We start from the raw sequence: 19,505 nt of genomic DNA, 5'->3' as shown, positions 1-19,505 counted from the left end.
GGATAACGCAAAGTGAAGTTCATGAAATAAAGAAGCAAAATACAAGTCCACGACGCACCACCAGACGACAAATATTCGTCCTTTTATTATATTAAAAAAAAAAAAAAAAAAAAAAAAAAACTTCATATATAATTTAAAAGTAAGGTGATGGACGATAATTTGGTTGTCTTGTGCATTTTGTCTATAAGTAGTGTGCTAAGAATTTATCTAATTTTAATGTTTAAACAACTCTTCCAATGTTTCCTATTATTTAATTGAATAAATTGTTTCAACGGACAACCTTCATCTTCATTAATGGAAGAAGAAAAACTTAAGCTGCAGAACAATTCACAATTATGAAGTTCCCTCCAACTCATCAATACTGCAAACTAATTACAAAAGAAATAACACAAATCTTTCAATTCAGGTACCTTTGACTTATGAATACGTATATATCTCTGAAGGAAACAACAGCTGTTTAAAACACTAAAATCTTCCACTTAAAACCTTATATATATTTATTAAGGATTAGCGTCCCTCTTCAGCACGAAGGCTGTATGAAACGTGGACCTACAGTTTTATTTCATTCAAATTTCGAAGCTCTCCCATTAGAAATCGATCCCGAGATCACGATCACTAAAGGCGTATGCGACAGCCATTAGACCAGTACGGAGGGTTAGCTTAAAACTAACACTAAACCAAAGATAAAACTGAAAAAGTTAAATGGTTTATCAGGATTGATAAGTTGTAGGTAACTCCATAATGTGATGTGTTTTTCAGCTCAAGCTTTTACTCTTCAGTCGATGAAAAAGGAGGATGTCCGCTGAATATTTCAATTAAGTACATTCAGTAAGTTCTTTAGACTGTTATACAATCCTATATTTAATGTAATAAATTTTGAAGAAGTATGATGATACCAAACTTACCTCCAATTTCTCAGTTCTAGCTTGTGCTCCGTGTGTGTTAACTTGTGATGAATCTAAACCGAGAACATTTAGTTTATAATACAATGCCAACAGAGAACTCAGATACCCTTTGCCACTTCCAATATCTACAATATGACTAACATTAGTTGACTGAACTGACATAGCCACAAGTCCGCTCATAATCTCTACTTCATGCATCTTTTTCGGAGACATAAACTGATCTAACCTAATCGTATTCTGTTTGTTACAACAGTACTTATTCACATAGTCTTCAACAGAAGTAATTAATCCAGAACATGGAAGACTTTTTTCATACGACATCTGTAGAAATTGAGAAAATGCTGAGTCACTTGTTATTTTCTCATCACTAGTTACATTTAAAAATTTCTCTTTACCAATTTGCCAAAATATTTGAAACATTTCATCCATTGACTTCGATTCAACCTCAGTTTGTATATCTATTGGCACGTGACATTTCCACAGATTATGAGTAATGAAAGAAACCATATGACAATTTGCTAATGCAAGGTATGGTTTCAAATAGTTTGTTGCTTCTTCTAATGCTTTTCTAATTACTTCAATTTGCATGTTTTGACTTACTATAAAATTAGTAACTTATGGAAATAAAATCACAATATATTATACCTCTTAAAAGAATAACAATAAAAATAATAAAAAAAAAAAAATCTCGAATACTTAAGGATAACACTTTTGTCAAAAGGTCAATCTTTCGGTAACAGGCAAATTACTGTTTATCTTTAACAAAGCACAAGTTTTCTTGTATTGTGATCGTAAATTGTCTCTCAATAATATTATGTCAACATCTTCCACATTTGTATTTGGAAATTGATCAACCATTTTCAAAAGTTTATGTAGTTCCTTCTCAGCCTTTTCATTCACTGAACCTGGTTTCTGATCTTTTAAAGACAACCACATCATTACAAAGCCTCTGAAAAACCCAATTTCAGTTCCAAGCTCTATTCCTCTGTGGTATCCTAAATGGAAGCCCTCTACTTTTCCGTCACTCGCTCCTTTCTGAAAGCCTTGTTCAAAACCATTTTTCACTGTAATATCGTCGCTGAATGCGATCGACTCGAATATATCGTTGATATCAGCCACCTCTTTGTCACTCCCTTGTTCTTGTAGTACATCATTACTCATGTTTATCAGCTATGTAATGACCTATAATAAATAAAAACATCTTTTAGAATTGTTTCTGCATTTATTTTTGTATGCAAATTACTTAGAATTTAACTTACTTGATTTAAACATACAATTTTACTTGCAGGTAATATCATTCCTAAAAACACTTTACACCTCCTAGGTTTCGGCTCTTCTTTGGTGACTTGAAGACGGAGGTTAAAAACAGGACAAAGAACATTAAAAATATCAGGAAAGTAAAAGGGATGGACTTACCGCGTTCGACCAGAGAAAAAAAAAACTCTTGTTCAAACTTCTCGTTATTATCTCATGATGAAACAGCACACTGCAACATGGAGGATTGCATTTGTACATTCTTTTGTTTTGCAGTGAAAGGTTTCCAGGTCCTACTTGCATTTTTATCTCTATACTTTTTTTTTTAATACTAGTACTATACGACTTACCTCATTGAACTAAAATTAATTACTTGCTGAAGATACGTAGTATGAATGGGTATCCAAACTTGATACAATCAGGTTAAAAGGGATTTATGTTCCGACAATCCTGAAACCAAAACTACTGACAATAAGTAAGGAGATGGATCTATCTATATACTCCAAGTTGACAATTGCATTAAATAAGATTTTTACACAATATGATTTCCGTACCCCAAAAACCTTTGAAAAAGAAAGAAAAAAATCACTCAATTTGAGAACTACTATACTGATCCCAATGAAAAATCAAGATTTTATTTCAACAAAATGTAGTTGCCAGGAGGAATGAGTTGAGTTGATTTTGAGTTTTACGTCCCGTTCAGCAGCGAGGCTATATGAGACGTGGACCTACTGATTAACGTGGAATCCGAACCACATGAGCTCCCACCGGGAATCGAACCCGGGTCTCCCACGCCAAACGCGCGTACGCTAACCGCTTAGCCACGAAGGAGCTCACCAGGAGGAATGACAAAAAGAATACTCAAAATATGAGTTACAGACAATATTAGAGACGCCAAAGCAGATACAGGAATATTAATGATACAGAAATTTTATTCGGGACTAAAAATGAAACTGAGAAGCCTATTTTCGAAAATTTGGTGATTTGTTTAATAAATATAAAGCTAGATTTAGATAAGGGGTGGTGGAGTAAAACATGGAGACGTAATTGGCATTGAGATAAAAGCACTAACTGGAACTGGCAACCTTCCACTACAAAACAAAGGAATACACGAATTGAACCCGCCAGGTTACAATATGCTGCTCCATCATTAGATGAGTAACCAGAAATTTGGACTTTTTTTTTCCGTGCGACACTGGTGAGTCCTTTTCTCTTACTTTTCTGATGTTTTTAATTTTTATTATTCTTTCTTTGATTTTAACCTCCGTAATCAACTCTCCAGGAGAGAGCCGAAAGTAAGAAAGGGCAAGGCAATTTTAAGAATTACAGTTACCTGTAAGTAAAATGACTGTAAGAATTCCTGAGCGTATTAATATATTGTTTGATTTAAACATTGTTTATCCAACGCCTGAAGGATATTCTGCTTATGAAACACACGATTTTCAGCCGAGATAATTATACAATAAACGTCTTTAAAATACTAATGTCAGAACAGAAGGTATATAACATGTAGAACTACACACTAACCTCGGATCCAAACCACAAGAGCTCCAACCTACAAAGGCCAAAAGCTCACGTATGTCCATTGAAACTTTACTAGATTATTATAATAAATTGCGGGTACCCTTTGACACACAAATGTCGACTTTATTGTCCAGGATCCACACTTCTCACTAGCTACCTTATATTGGACTATTATTATTTACAGGTAAAAAAGATAACCACTCTCTGGATACATCAAAATGAAGTTGTTTTTTTTTTTTTTTTTTTTTTTTTTTTTATATATGGTGCCTTCCATTTCAACTCAGGCAAAAAAATATAAAATTGTACCATCACCATCTCAGATATTGTTGAAACTTTTTTTTATAGCAACTAGACATATTTTTAAGAGACCCATATTTTTTTGTTTTGTCGAAAAAAATTTTCCCGCCAAGTAATGGGCCATCAAAGACGGGGAGTACAATTTATGAATTGTAGAAGACATGGAAAATGGTCAATTTCGGAGCCTCACCATTCGGCTATGGAGACAGGTAGAGTTATAATTCTTGTTGTGGTATGTACATAGGGATATAAATAAACTATATTTTATTATAGTTTGGTTTGCGCATGCGTATCTTTTTGTACATAAATTAACAAATTAACGTCAATTTATCTGAAAAGTCGAAGTTTGCGAATTTTTTTCGAGCACTTCCGGTTCGAATTTTAAAATTCTGTTTTCACGGTTGGTAAGACCTAGTTACCCGCTCTCCGAAAAAAATTTTGCATCGCTTCTGTGGTCAACCGTTTTGTCGCAAAAAATTCGAGAAATTGTAAAATTTTCAAAAATCGCCATTTTTGGGCGCCATTTTCTCGAAAACACCATTTTTTAAAATTCTGAAATTTTGTCAGACGGTTCAACTTTACCTGAATAATAAACACACCAAATATCATTCTCGACCAATGCTTCATGGATTAACTGCAGCCTTTTAAAGTTAGCGAAGTTTCGCTAATTTTGATGTCACAGTTAGCAACACTGGGAACAATGAAAGTGCAATGATTTGATGATGTTTGTGGTTCACATTCATTAAATGAAGAATAAATGGTTTTCTTGGCTGTTTTTTTTATTATTTTGATTAAAAAGGCTCTCTGAAATAGTAAAATGAGCCTCCCTCTACTCCTCCGTTTTCTTAAACTGAAGTAATCTGAGGTGGAAATTACGATTACGAAACACACAAATTTCAAGTTCACTTACTTAAAATGGTCTTCGGAAACAAAATTTCACTTTTTTTTTTTTTTTTTTTTTTTTTACATGGACCAATCATTTGCTTGGTTGTTGTCTTTTTTGCTAATAGCATGTAACCGTGCAGATGCTCCAATAGATGTTGGTTCACTCATAACTCATCCAGGAGTGGATCTAGGGGGACGATTGCCGCCCTCCCCCCTCAGAAGAAGAAACTTTCTTATTTATATATAAATAAAACCCATCCCAGAGTTTGGAGCTCTTAAAAGTAGCTCTAAGTAGCAGTATTACAATCCCCCCCCCCCAGAAGTTCGTCCTGGATCCGCCCCTGCGTAGCACATTGTCGATAGTCACAAAACACTTATTTTCACTTCTCTTATGCTCTTCTGGAAACCTGTACCCTGCTGAAGGTTCATGTGGAAGCATAAACAGCACCTAACTTCACGTAATTCATGATTTATTCACAATATTTCTGCTTCGCACCACTGGTTATCATACGTAGCGCTGCATATATAACAAAAGTTCCTTTTTGCAGATTTCTTAAATCTACACTTTGAATTGCAAAAGTTCGATTTTGGGGGAAGTATGAAGTTAGTTCATGGTGACCCATTACTGCCATAAAAACTTCGCAATTTTCCGAAAGCCAAAGATAACTTCGTTGAATACCAGTCACCGGTCGCATACTTTCCCTTTTTTCTTCCGGAAGTCGTCGAATTCAGTTCCAGGTAACAAAACGAGAGTAATACCCGGAGTTTGTACTTGCACTATACTCACGAATTCTCCTGCGGTTTTAGTGGGGACGCGGTGGCTCAGTGGTAGAGCGTTCACTTCCGGTGCTTGGGGTCCCTGGTTCAATCCCAGCTCGTGCCGTTCTGCATTCCACCATTTCATTCATTTCTCATAATCACCGTCTCCTTTAGCCTAACCGGCATAACCGTGGAACGTAAAACTTAAAGATTTCATTTCATTTTTTTCTTCTGCGGTTTTAATACTGTGTATCTGTTTTAGCCTAAGGCTATGGTGCGTTGCCACATTCTTTGTCCCCCTCCCTTCCCCACTACCGTCGCAGAGACCCTTGAATGGCCGATTTCACTGCAAAAACACTGCTTTATCGGACCTGTCTGCATCTCGAACATCTGAAAGCGATTTTTAAAGTGGGATGCAGCACCATCAGAAATCACTGACACGGTTTGGGAAATTGTAGACACCTATTTTCACGTATTCAAACCTTTTTCTATAAAATATATTTTCGCTTTTCTTCGAGTGTTTAGAATCTTGTCTATGACTATGAGTACATGAGCCGAATCGTGTGTTTTATCGTCGTTTATTACAACAAAACTGTCAATTGTTTCATATTTTGGTGATAACTCTGAATTTCACTTTGCAGAATAACAATCCAGTTTTCAACGAAGTCCACATGAAGTAAAATAGAATTTGTATCTTGAAATTTTATACGGTGGTTTTCGGTAGCAATTGATTCTCTTTGGATTTTCTTGATGTAGTCATGAATTACAATTCTTACAGTTAAACCGGCAATGTACGATACGAAAACAGAAAGTGGCACAGTTATTTATTAATTTTTTTTTTTAACGAGATCATTATCCTTCCATATGGCATACGTAACCACTTTCATTTTCATCAGGATCAATAATTAAAGACACCACACTTATTTCTTCCACTCCAGGACATTCACCACATTCTTGAAGAAGACAGCTGTCATTTTCTACGGATCATACTACTAAAGGAAATAGGTCACTCATGACAGCTTCAATACAGGTTGCACCTTTGATTTGTAGCAACGCAGTAGCAGCTAACTTAAAATTTGCACAATACACACACACACACACTTCCCTCTCAGGTTGCGGACTGACACACTTTAGTCGAATACTATAAAATTCCGAGTGACCGATTTTTATGCTGGGATTGTTCTGTTTAAAAATTCAGTAAATTTCTTTGGAACGCGTAAGAAAACGTTTCGATTTTTTTTTTTTTTTTAACTTTTTGTCATTTTTCGATCACTGTAATGACATCACACTTATTTGAGATTTTGTCTGGAGCATTCCAAATCATACTGAGGTAATACTTTAGGCCTTTTATAGATCATCAGAATTCATTGGATGGCCATTTCAAGTAAACTTAAAATTTGTGTGTTTCGTAATCGTAATTTCCACCTCAGATCACTTCAGTTTAAGAAAACGGAGGAGTAGGGGGGGGGGCTCATTTTACTATTTCAGAGAGCCTCTTTGTTCAAAATAATAAAAAACTAGCCAAGAAAACCTTTTATTCTTCATTTAATGAATATGAACCACAAACATCATCAAATCATTGCACTTTTATTGTTTCCAGTGTTGTTAACTGTGACATCAAAATTAGCGAAACTTCGCTAACTTTAAAAGGCTGCAGTTAATCCATGAAGCATTGGTCGAGAATGATATTTGGTGTGTTTATTATTCAGGTAAAGTTGAACCATCTGACAAAATTTCAGAATTTTAAAAAATGGTGTTTTCGAGAAAATGGCGCCCAAAAATGGCGATTTTTGAAAATTTTACAATTTCTCGAATTTTTTGCGACAAAACGGTTGACCACAGAAGCGATACAAAATTTTTTTCGGAGAGCGGGTAACTAGGTCTTACCAACCGTGAAAACAGAATTTTAAAATTCGAACCGGAAGTGCTTGAAAAAAATTCGCAAACTTCGACTTTTCAGATAAATTGACGTTCATTTGTTAATTTATGTACAAAAAGATACGCATGCGCAAACCAAACTATAATAAAATATAGTTTATTTATATCCCTATGTACATACCACAACAAGAATTATAACTCTACCTGTCTCCATAGTCGAATGGTGAGGCTCCGAAATTGACCATTTTCCATGTCTTCTACAATTCATAAATTGTACTCCCCGTCTTTGATGGCCCATTACTTGGCGGGAAAATTTTTTTCGACAAAACAAAAAAATATGGGTCTCTTAAAAACATGTCTAGTTGCTATAAAAAAAATTTCAACAATATCTGAGATGGTGATGGTACATGCTCTGCCTGAATTGAAATGGAAGGCACCATATATATATATATATAACGCTACGAAAATATGTACACTATGAAGAGAGAAAATATGTAAATCCAACATACGCACACACTTTCCTTTTTTAATTCATGTCCGATCATTTCGGCACTCCTATAATAGCTGACACCTATTTCATGGGAATTTTGTCCTTGTGTCAAAATCGCACATATGACTACATATAATGAAGTCATCAAGTATATTTTATTCTGAGATTTTTTGAATTCTGCAGAGTATTTGAGAAGTGTTATTTTGTCCAATGGTGAAAAATTTTTATTACGTGAAATAATCTATTTGATTTAGATGCTCAAGGACATTCCCATGAAGAAGATGCCAGGTATTATAGGTGCATCAAAATGATTGGACATGAATTAAAATAATATACGCAACGTATGTAAATCAATTTATTTATTTATATCTACCATCATGTTTTAGTTGGTAGCGCAGCAGAAGATGATACCCTGACAAAGGGGCCAGCGAAGCCTTGAAATGATTTGTTTTAATAATTTGGCAAAGACGCAAAGTATGAATATTTTTCCGTTCTCTATATATGATATATGCTATCATCCTATAGCTTCCATTAAGTAAATAGGTTTACTTGATATACTTTTGTTTTTCGTCTAAGCACTTTACAAAAGAATTTGTGACTGAAAATTAATATGAAGCGAGTACGAGCAAAGTATACTTTCCGGAAAATATGTATATTATGTATTTTTATCAATTAATACTTCATTGTCTACTGGACCACGTTAGTCCGATTCACTGCTCCGATTATTGTAATCTGATTACATGATTTTTCACATACTCAATTCACTTCGAATTCGAGTAGTGAACCGGAACATTAAAGGTTGTATGTCATAAACTCTCTTAAGGTTAGTCTACAGTCATGAAATAGTGTCGTCAGAAAAAAGTACAATTTTGCGTTCGCAGGGGGCATAGTTTGCAGTTTTTACGAAACTTCCAAAAATAGACGGCAGTGTTGTCGAGCCCAATTTGGAAGATAGGACAAGACCTTTGAGTTAGAAGTTTACCTCCCTTTTTTTATTCTTTTCCCTCGCGAAGGATGGAGCAGAGGGTGTGGGATATCGTTTGTCTGCGACCTTCGTAGGAATTTTTTTTTTTTTTTTTCGATACTTCCATCCCTCTAAGTAACCCGATACCACTGACCATTGTCCAGTAATTTGCAGTTTGTGCGGAAAGAGAAGTTCGAAGCTAATCGTGCCATTTCTTGTAAAGAACACTGAATAGCGAAAATACGACTTTTTTTTCGGTATTTGCAGTATATTGCTTCCCTTTGTTCACGTAATACTGGAATTGCAATTAAATACACATTTGCTTAGCACAGATTTAATCAAAGATGTCATAAATGGCAACTCAAATTGAACACAAGAACCTCCAGTGGCGTACACACAACGTTATAAAGAGGAGTTCAAGCACCCAAGTTCATATCGTATGCCATTGATCTGTACAATATATTAACGAGTAAAGTACAAAAATTTGATTTCTTTATCCAGTACAGGAGTTTTGAAATGCGTTACTCCTTTAAAACTTCATGTACTGTCGGTGTGGTCATAACGCTATTTAGCGATGAAGATAATATAAGAAAGAGAGAGAAAAAGAAAAAATAGCTTTAATGGCAGGGTTAGCGAGAGCGAGAGAGAGGGAGAGATAGAGAGAATAGTATTGTATTTACGAAGATACTATAGTTATTATCAAATACTTGGAATTAATGAAAGAAGTGGTTAAATTGTTAGTCCATTATAGAGTGGTATCTTATTTGCAAAAATAGCAAAATATCAATGTATAAATTGTAGCAAATCACTTCGTAAATAAATATTCATTAGATTCCCCACAGTATTGCAAAAAAGTTATTTCTCATGGAAAGGAGTAGTATACACTTTAGGATGAGTTTTTTTCTGACGTAGTTTTCCGAAAACGCCTATTATGATTTTGTTCATATTTCGTAAGTAATATTTCAGTATTAACTGCAGCATGTCCTGATTTAATTTTAAAAATCGGTTTGGGTTTGAAGTTTTGTGCTTTTCATTCTTAGAAATTATAAATGCTACTCTAACAATACAACTTAGAAATTATAAAGGACGGAACCAACTATTAATTCCGAACCACAAACGGGGCTTGAGTGCTGCGTAATTGGCTATGCATAGATCAACATGAAAGATCGATCCTTAGAGTGTACTCCATTACCCACCATAATCTCACGTCCAGGAAATATAAGAAAGGGGAACGAGACCAGTACTTTTTATTTATTTATTTTATTATTTTTTTTTTCGGATGAAGAAAACAAGTATAGTGAAATTCTTTGCTAAGTTTGTTATATATAAAAATCTGTACTCTTACATGTTAAAGAGTATATTTTTATATATGAACTCCCTTCCTATCTATTATGAGATGCAGAAAAAGATGAAAGGTGTAAATTCAAGTTTTTGTTAAGAAAGCATTTAGCGTTAATACATGCAAGGAAGCAACAGCGGTGGGCGTCAGTGTTGTATTTTTGGGGAAAAGAGCTGTTACAGTGCATCCATTTTTCTCAAAGTAGTAATTTAGATACTAGATGCCTAAGCCATGTAAACACAAAATAGTCTATAAACTATTGCCTATATGCTTAGCGTACGCGTCTTCTGCGCAGGAGACCCGAATTTGATTCCCGATGGGAGCTCATGGTTTGGATTCCACGTAAGGCGTAGATTCACGCTTCCTACTATAACCAATCAACCAAAAAAAAAAAAAAAAAAAAAAAAGTTCTATAGGAGCATATCAAGTGAAGAGTGAAAGCATCGGTATACATCATACGATTCACCTAGTTGTGTAAAATGGAGTAGTTTTCATTTTATTCGTAGTTTTGACTACCAGGGAGAATATATGTATGCACAGAATGATAAAATAAAGCTGTTGCACAACTGTATAAAAATAAATGCATCAAAAACAATATATCGGTATTTTGATATGTGTATGGAGCCTCTCCCCTTTCAAATTTCGATTCAAAACCAAAATCAATTTTTCGTTATTGACAGTTTTGAAAAAAAATATAGTTTGTTTCGAAAAAAAATCAATATATATTTACAAAATGAAGTTCGTGGCCAACTTCACACTGATCCTTTTCTTTTTTTTTTTTCGACTTCCAAGCTATGCTATGCATAAGGGGCGCTGTCCGTCTGTTGACAAACATCAGAGCAAAAACGGCAAGAGATATCGAGATGCGATTTTTTGAAATTGATTCAGCATATTAAGGATAGTTTCCATCTCCTCCGCTAACTCTCTATTCAAACCGGCGCCATAGAACGAAAACGGTAACATATATCGAAAAGTGATTTTTTGAAAACGATTTATCGTTTCAAGAGTAAGTTCCACTTGCTTCATTAACTCTCTTTTAGTACTGGAAGTGATTCAAATTAGCTATTTCTAGTTTTGGTTTCAACATTTATCGCCATACACGAAAACGGTAACAAAGCGTATTTTCACAAACTATTCAGGATCTCAAAACAACATAACATGACTATTGACAACACACTACCAAAACCGAAAGTGATTAAAATTTACTCCTACTTACGGTTCCAACATTTATCGTCATATATCGAAATCGGTAACAGATAGGCAAAAGTGCATTATTTGTAAACGATTAAGCATCTCAAGACAACGTATCATGACTAACCACAACAATCTATCGAAACCAAAGGTGGTTAAAATTTACTATTTCTTTCGGTTTCAGAATTGATTTCCGTAAAGCAAAAACAGTGCATGCAATCAATATGCGTTTTCTGCAATCGATTCAGCGTCCCAAGAGTACGTTCCATCTGCTTTGTTAACTCCCTATTGAAACTGGAAGTGGTGCAAACTAGCTATTTCCGGTCCAGGTTTCAACGTTTTCACCACAGAACGAAAACGGTTTTTACAAACAATTCGGCGTCTCAAGACAATGTGACTATCCACAATACTACCAAAACCAGAAATGAAAAAAATGAAATGAAATCTTTGAGTTTTACGTCCCACGGTTATGCCGGTTAGGCTAAAGGAGACGGTGATGATGAGTAATGAACGAAATGGTGGAATGAAGAAAGTGGGAGAACCCCGAAAACCCACGCACACGGTGTTTGTCCACCACAAAGTTCACTTGGCGGGGGCTGGGATCGAACCCGGGACCCCAAGCACCAAAGGTGAACGCTCTACCACTGAGCCACCGCGGCCCCTACCAAAACCAGAAATAGTTCAAATTTACTAGTGTTTATAGGCATTAACTTATGTCGAGACGACATGCTATGACTATCCACAAACTCTACCAAAACCGAAAGTAGCTAAAATATACTATTACTTACGGTTTCAATTCGGATTTCCGCAGAGATATGGTTTCTGGCAATCGATTCAGTGTCCCAAAAATAGGTTTGATCTCCTTCCTTAGGCCTCTATTCAATCCGAAAGTGGTTGAAATAAACAATTTTTAGTTTCAACCTTTATCGCCATAGAACAAAAACAATAAGTGACAGCGACTAATGGCTTTTTTTATATGAATTCAGCGTCCGAGTAACATGTTCTATCTTTGTTCTTATTACTCTATTGCAATATGTACTTATAGATGAGTTACTTCATGTTTGAGTATTGAATTCACATAGTTTGGAAGTCTTTCACACTGTGAAACGATGTTCGCTTATTTTCAAATTTCGATTCAAAGCCCAAGCCTATCTTTATATATATATATATATATATATATATATATATATATATATATATATATGCCTGTATAAATTATCTATATACATATGTATTATGTCTAAATTTATTTTTATATTTTTCAAATAAACGATGGCTTTAGATTTTGAATCGAGTGAGTCGAGACAGCATTTTCTCGATACGAGTAGAGAGACTTAAATTTCGACTCGTCTCGTCTTGTGCGCGTCCATAGTTTTGAATCAAATTTTGAAAATTGAGAGTAGTGTGAACTTCACAAAACAATCAATCACAAATAGAATACAAATTATTGATTTTGGCTTTGAATCGACATTTAGAAGAGGGACAATTTCACACACGTGCATCTGACGTATTTCTAATTGTTTTGAGTGCTTTAACATATTTTATTGTTATAAAATTTGCACCGCCTTTTGTTTTTTGTCAGTCATCAACCGTTGCCAAACTATTTCTGTTAACTACTGAAAGTTAGTTTCGACAATGTTGTTATTGGATAACATTACGGTATATATAATATGGCGTTTCTACAATGCTGTTGTTGTATTATCATTATTTCAAAATGATGAATCAACATATTTGTAACAGCATACGATGTGAGGAAGTGCCAAATCACGAGTTTAATACTAGACAGTATATTTGAGCATCGTTTGTTTGAAGAATGCGAGAACGAGTCTATATGAGACGTGTGGCTACATGCTTATCTGCATCCTAACTAGGGCTGTGCGAGATTTCGATATATCGATCCATCCATAAGATATTTTCGAACATCTAAACATCAATACCGGAACATTTACGAATCGATGTTTTCGGTATTTGATACTGTATTTTCAATATTCAATGTTTTCGATTTTTTGATATTTCAATATCTTTAGATATTTCTGTTTTTTCTTTTCTTTATAACATGTTCGATGTTGCCATATAGATAGTCTACTACTGATGGAATGGGTCACGAACTTCGTGAAACATGACTCGGAAGACACACTGCAATCAGACCTAGAAAGACCCATGACTGAGAAAGCAAGACCCATGATCCGGAGTGACCCGATGATTCGATAGGACGCAGAGACGGAAGTCGTCATATATACGAGAAGTGTATGTGAGGCTACTAATGTAGTTCTAACAAACATGATTCTCTCCTCTCTCACCGCTTTTCACTAACTATAGTTTTATTTTTCGCGTGTTTGCTTCTGTGTGTCCAGTATTGCACTGAAAGATAACTACAACGTTTATAAAGCTACCAACATTCAAAATCGCAAAGAAAAGATAAGTCAGATGTTTCTCTTATGAGAGATCGCTAATGTTTAATCGACCTGTAAAGCTTCTTGTTTAGAATATAAAAATTACCGCTGAGGTTAATCAGTTTTTGTTTATTCTTTTTTGTATAAGCCATAACCAAAAACCGCATTTTGAAGACGAATAAACATGAAATTATATTTGAAATATTCAAAACGTGCTATCTTGATTAAGAAATGTCACATCAAGAATCAGACAAATGAATGTTCGATCTCAAGCAGTGAACATCATTAATCAAGTATAAAATAAAATTTTGCAGTAATTCTGCAGAGCTATTTTGGTTGCTTCTCAGTCACCTCGTGTTTCTGAGTTTCCGGGTATTACTGGGTCTCCGGGTTTGTTCAGTCACCGAATCAGACTGCCTGAGAAGCGAGACCCAGACCCGGATGACTCAGACAAAAGTCGAGACCCAAGTGGCCCATGTCCCATTCCATCACTGCCATATGTATGATCGAATAGTTCGATTTCTTAGTTATGCTTTAATTCAACAATACTTTTGGCTGCTTTCTGGATAATTTTCACTTTCCAGTAACAATAAAAGCTTTCTGGATAATTTTCACTTTCCAGTAACATAAAAGAGAAGACACGATGACTGTAATGGAAGTGAATGATTATGATATAATTGGCGGAATGAGAATGTTTTTGGAAGTGAAAAAACAGCAAGAAAACTACGGTTACAGTGTTGTCCACCACAAATTTGCGTTGGCGGGAACAAACCCGGGACGCCCCACACTAGAGGTGAGCGCTCTATCAGTGACCGATCGTATCGTCCTCCAAGCGACAAAGATTAAATTAAAATTGGAAGTGATTACTTATCTTAGTAAAACCTTATGATCTCTGTCTCTAAGCGTGTATATAGCTGGAAAAGTGTACAGATTCTTATACGAACATTACTCGAACAAAGAAAGGGCTTGGGAATTCAAAAGTGGAGAAGAGTAACACAATTTTTTTTAGTTTGTCTTTCCATAGTAAGTGTACAAATTTAACATGTCCTCAAACGAGCACATACAGCGCACAAAGGGACTATGCTAAAAAGAGCCGATTTAAAAAAAAAAATAAAATAAAATTAAAAAGTTGATGAGGCTAAATACACTTCGAGAAATGAATGCATTTCATCACTGTCAATTGCGAGTAATTTTGTGAAGACTGATAATCCGTTTGAATACAAATAATCGTGTTTGAGGAAATGTCAGAAATATAATTAATAACCTTTTTATTAAAGATAACAAGCAAGTGTAAATAGGAATGGGCACGAGCGAGTTTTCTTTGAAACTCGACTCAACTCAAAATAGGCATCTTTGAGCTCGACTCAAGAACTCGGCTCGAAAAATTTCCTCCAACTCCACTCGAATTCTGGTCGAGTTTTGATTCGAGTCGAGCCAAAACGAACCAATTCGAGCTAAACTCTTTGTGTAGGTCCTAGTACTCTCTTCAAGTATCCTACATAGACAATATATATCAATGAAACTACTACTCCAACTTATAATAATAATAATAATAATAATAATAATAATAATAATAATAATAATAATAATAATAATAATAATAATTATTATTATTATTATTATTATTATTATTATTATTATTATTATTATTATTATTATTATTATTATTATTATTATTATTATAACAACAACAACACCGTGTATAACCATGAAAGCTAGGCAGTTTGTATCTGAATACTGAAAACTAGTTGACTGTCGACCTCGGTCGTCGAGAAGTCTTCAGGAGGCAAGGACATCAGTTATGAGGTTTTGGTTTTGAGTTCCGGAGGAGCAAGTATTCGGGCTCGAGCCAAAAATTGTTAAAAGTTATAGGGCACAGTCCAAACATGTTCAAAACTGCTTGTCCCGGGTTTAGAGTTGTCAACGGCTCGAGCGACTCGCCACACAGTTTACTCACTATCGAGCCGAAACAATAAGTGACCCGAGCCAACAACTCACCCAATCGAGCTGGCTCGAACCGATGGCTCATCTGAACCAAAACGAAGTGCTGATTGCTCATCTAACCGACAGTGCGAGTCATTAACTCAGTTGAGCTGAGCCGAACCGACCTGATGGACTCGTTTCAACGAAGCTGGCTCGAGCCCGGTTGGTGGCTCATCCCAATCAAGCTGGCTCGAATCATCGGTTCAATTGAGCCTAGTCGATGGCTTATCCCAACTGAGCCGGCTCGAGCAGTTCGCTCAGTTGAGCCGTGCAGGTCTTAACATTGATGGTAAGAACTATATACTTATATTGGTGCTCATGACATTTGAGGCTGTCTCGTTATAAAAATCTTTTGTCGTCTCGTTATCGAGACCAGACGACACACACTAAAAGTAACCCACAAGATGCGCTAAAAGTAAGAGACGAGATGCACCCCTTCGTTAGCAATACTAAAAGTATTCTACATTACTCCTTACATTTCTCATGTCTTTTGCTTTCCAGTCTAATCAGGCCATGATTTCAAAACGAGCTGAACGAGCGAGCCATTTATTAAACTCGACTCGAAACACGAAACTCGACCTCAAAACAGTGACTCCACTCGGAACTCGACTTGAGAAAATTACCTTTGAGCTCGACTCGTACCCATCCCTAACGGTAAACAATCCTTGGTTTAGTTTTATTTATTTATTTAAATATTTTTACATAATTTCATAAGATCTACTGTCTTTACTGTCTTTATATGGCAGTATAAAGACAAAATAACTCGAAGGTTTATGCTGTCAGCGGTGAGCAGTTTATCCAATCCAATCCAGTCCGTTTATATGAGTTTTATGGATGCAGTAATAAGACATTGAAACAATATTGTTTTCCATCAACAACACGTGCAAGTGCTGAATGGAGGTGACAGCGAAGAAACGTGGAGAAAGTTATTGTTTTCAATACGAACCGAAGTACTACGGTGTGTGTGTGTGAAAAAAAAAATAATTAGAGTTTAATGAGGACTGAAAACAACGTGCCCTGCGGGGCTCTAACCCGCTTTCACTTGCTAACGTTCGCTCGGCAATACTGTGTGAATTAAATAGTAAACTTTGTTCGAACGTCCAAGGGCACCTCTGTTGTATATACAAACCTAACCTAACCTTACCTAACAATGTAACGAAAGGAACCTTAAATTCAGTTAAGAACGTAGGAATTGAAAAATTATGAATTTCAAAAGCTTTTATGAAGATTTTGCTCGAAAAGTATCGGACGCCCAACTTCCGAATAAATGCCTCAATTACAATTTCAAAATTCATTGAACATGCTCTTTCTGAAATTTGTTTCAAACGTTACGTAGCACTACCTTCAATACCGGTTGATATATAAAACTGAAATTTGGTATTTTTCTTAGTCTATCTATAGGATATCTTTGTATCAAATTTTATTAAAATCTGAGGTGGTGACGTTCAGTCACTATGCTAAATTGATATGGAATGACCCACCACGAATGAAGTTACATTCTATTTCTTAGTACAGTGAAATCCGATGTGTTCGAAGCAACTTGAACAAACAAAAACAAAAAATACATATATATATATAAGAAACGACTTTCATTTTACGTTGTGAAACTATTGCGGATAAAGGGGGAAAATGGTGCCTACTCTTGGGATGTTGAGTGTGTCTGTATATACATCATATATAATGAACTACCATTATCCATGGAATGGGCAACAGCAGGTAATCCGCAAAGCGGATAACAATTGTTCAATATATATATATATATATATATATATATATATATATAATACACATTGGTAGATCGATATAGTATGTCCAAATTTTCGCAGATATCTCCAGGAACAGACAACAAAAAATTCTATACGAACATGTATGTGATACTTTATCGTTTCTGAGATATAAAGTGTTCGAGAATATGCTTACAAGATGCTCATTGGTCAGGAAACATGTCAGTCTTTGTTCGGATCGTGGTCATTTTAAACATTTACTCGAATATTTTGAAGCTATCGCTCGGGCCTCCTCCTGCCCTGACTCAGATAGCATTCGTGCTGTTTAGTGGCCACCTAGCACAAATTGGTTCGTGTTTTATGTCATACGTCCACACTGTATTTACACTGAGCCCTCCTGAAGTCAATTTGTAAGTAGTAATGGAGCTCCTGTTTTAGTACATGCTCTGCTAAAAGAAATACGAAGGTACAACCTAACCTGAAATTGTAAGAAATGTGTCAAAATTTGGTTCAGCGTCTGTTCGAGTAATGCCCTGATTTGTTCTGTAATGCAACTCTATCCATCACAACTCTGGCATTCACTAAAGGAATAATTAACACTTCTGACCAGAGTATATACATTTATTTATTAAAACTAAAGTAGGCCTACAGTGTAACAGTTTCGACAACTTAACGTTGTGTTAATTGTTCTGTAAATTTTAGAAATTGTTCATTTGTCACAACTTACCTTATGGACGAATACGTGCATACCAGATTCGACCTTCATTAATGTATTTTCACGTACATACGCATCTCACAGGTAAGAACACACCATACTCTATTACTTACACATTACTCTATTAAAATATTAGAAATTTCTTCTGTAAATTTTACAAATCTGTGGATCCGTATAATCTATCTGCACCCGAAAGTTTGTATTGATTTATATCATTTTCATGAAAATGAAGAATACGTCTCTAGAAATTATACGTGAGACAAATCTAACATTAGCAATTATTTTTACTTCAGTTGCCCCTACACCCAGAAATCTAAACTAACTCTTGCAATTAACAATTAACAATTCTTCATTTAATTTACCAAACAAGGTAACACGATTTAGACAGCTGTACATGTATAAAGCATTAAGTTTTAGGGATATAGTATACATGAAGCTGCATCAGTTCCTGAAGGTACAGGACGCTCATACTTTTAGGGATTATTCATTGAGTATGTACGAACTTACAAAGGGGGTAACAAAGCGACTTTTATTTGCTTATCGACTGATACGAAAATAAAAAAACAACGTACCTGTACTTTATATCTGCGTGTGTAGTGCCCTTAGTTAAGTACGAAAAGTGTGTTAAATTTACAAAGGGAGATCTATAGATAACTTTGCCATATGAGATTTTCCATGTAATTGTCGAGTTTAAAAGTATTCGATGAGAGAAATCTAAATTATTTTTTAAAAAAATAAAAAAAAAACCTACGTCGTTGCACGAATCAGTTATCCTATAACTAACCCCTATTTTATATTCTAATGTTGTATGACTCTTATTAATGTAAACATTATACCTGAATCTTTATTATGCATGTTTGAAGCCTACTGCGTTCTCATATCCCAACGTTTTCCACATGTCAGTATTTAAGTCATAGTTTGCATTTCGCTCTTGTTTTGTTTTGTTTTGACCTTCTACAGTAGTACCAGACTCGAAATATTGTTGAAAATTTATTTCTTTCGCTAATATTCTTCTTATTGTCCTGCTAAATATTTGCACTGGGACACATGACAATACTCCACTTAACGTAAATGCATGCAATTTTACTGTATGGATCCATAGTATAAGTAGTAGTAGTAGGAGGAGCGGGTTAGAAGCCCCGCAAGGGTTGATTGGCTTCTGTTCTCAACATAAAGAGGGCAAATTAAAGACTTGCCCAATTTT

General features: G+C 35.2%; 2 protein-coding genes across 4 annotated transcripts in view; both read right to left on the bottom strand.

Moving 5' to 3' along the window:
• The window catches only part of LOC145690847 (putative methyltransferase-like protein 25), a 121,426-nt gene extending 119,933 nt beyond the window's left edge, over positions 1 to 1,493 (bottom strand). For both annotated transcript variants that reach the window (XR_014132291.1, XM_081766209.1), the window contains exon 1: positions 906 to 1,493. Coding sequence is in view for 1 of the 2 variants with exons in the window: in XM_081766209.1 (XP_081622335.1) it covers positions 906 to 1,493 (588 nt within the window). In the remaining variant the exon portion in view is untranslated. The remainder of the gene's footprint in view (positions 1 to 905) is intronic.
• Positions 1,494 to 1,619: 126 nt separating this feature from the next.
• LOC145690855 (uncharacterized) lies at positions 1,620 to 19,291 on the bottom strand. Of its 2 annotated transcripts, none has more exons than XM_081766224.1 (2): positions 19,138 to 19,291; positions 1,620 to 2,087 (listed from the first exon to the last, which is right to left on the bottom strand). In XM_081766224.1, the coding sequence occupies exon 2, from the start codon at positions 2,064 to 2,066 to the stop codon at positions 1,620 to 1,622; it is 447 nt and encodes a 148-aa protein (XP_081622350.1). In that variant the 5' UTR covers positions 2,067 to 2,087; positions 19,138 to 19,291. The 2 variants fall into 2 exon arrangements, with proteins under 2 accessions (XP_081622350.1, XP_081622360.1); XM_081766234.1 differs by lacking the exon at positions 19,138 to 19,291 and adding an exon at positions 18,874 to 19,007.
• Between the last annotated feature and the right edge of the window lie 214 nt (positions 19,292 to 19,505).

Source organism: Thermobia domestica, chromosome 1 (assembly GCF_964235325.1).
Source record: "Thermobia domestica chromosome 1, izTheDome1.hap1.1, whole genome shotgun sequence".
Lineage (NCBI taxonomy): Eukaryota > Metazoa > Arthropoda > Insecta > Zygentoma > Lepismatidae > Thermobia > Thermobia domestica.
Note: the sequence above shows the minus strand (reverse complement) of the source record. Positions and strands in the feature narration are given on the sequence as shown.

What these genes read in the sequence shown, in the direction of transcription:
- LOC145690855 (XM_081766224.1), bottom strand. Translation starts at nt 2,066, where the DNA reads ATGAGTAATGATGTACTACAAGAACAAGGGAGTGACAAAGAGGTGGCT.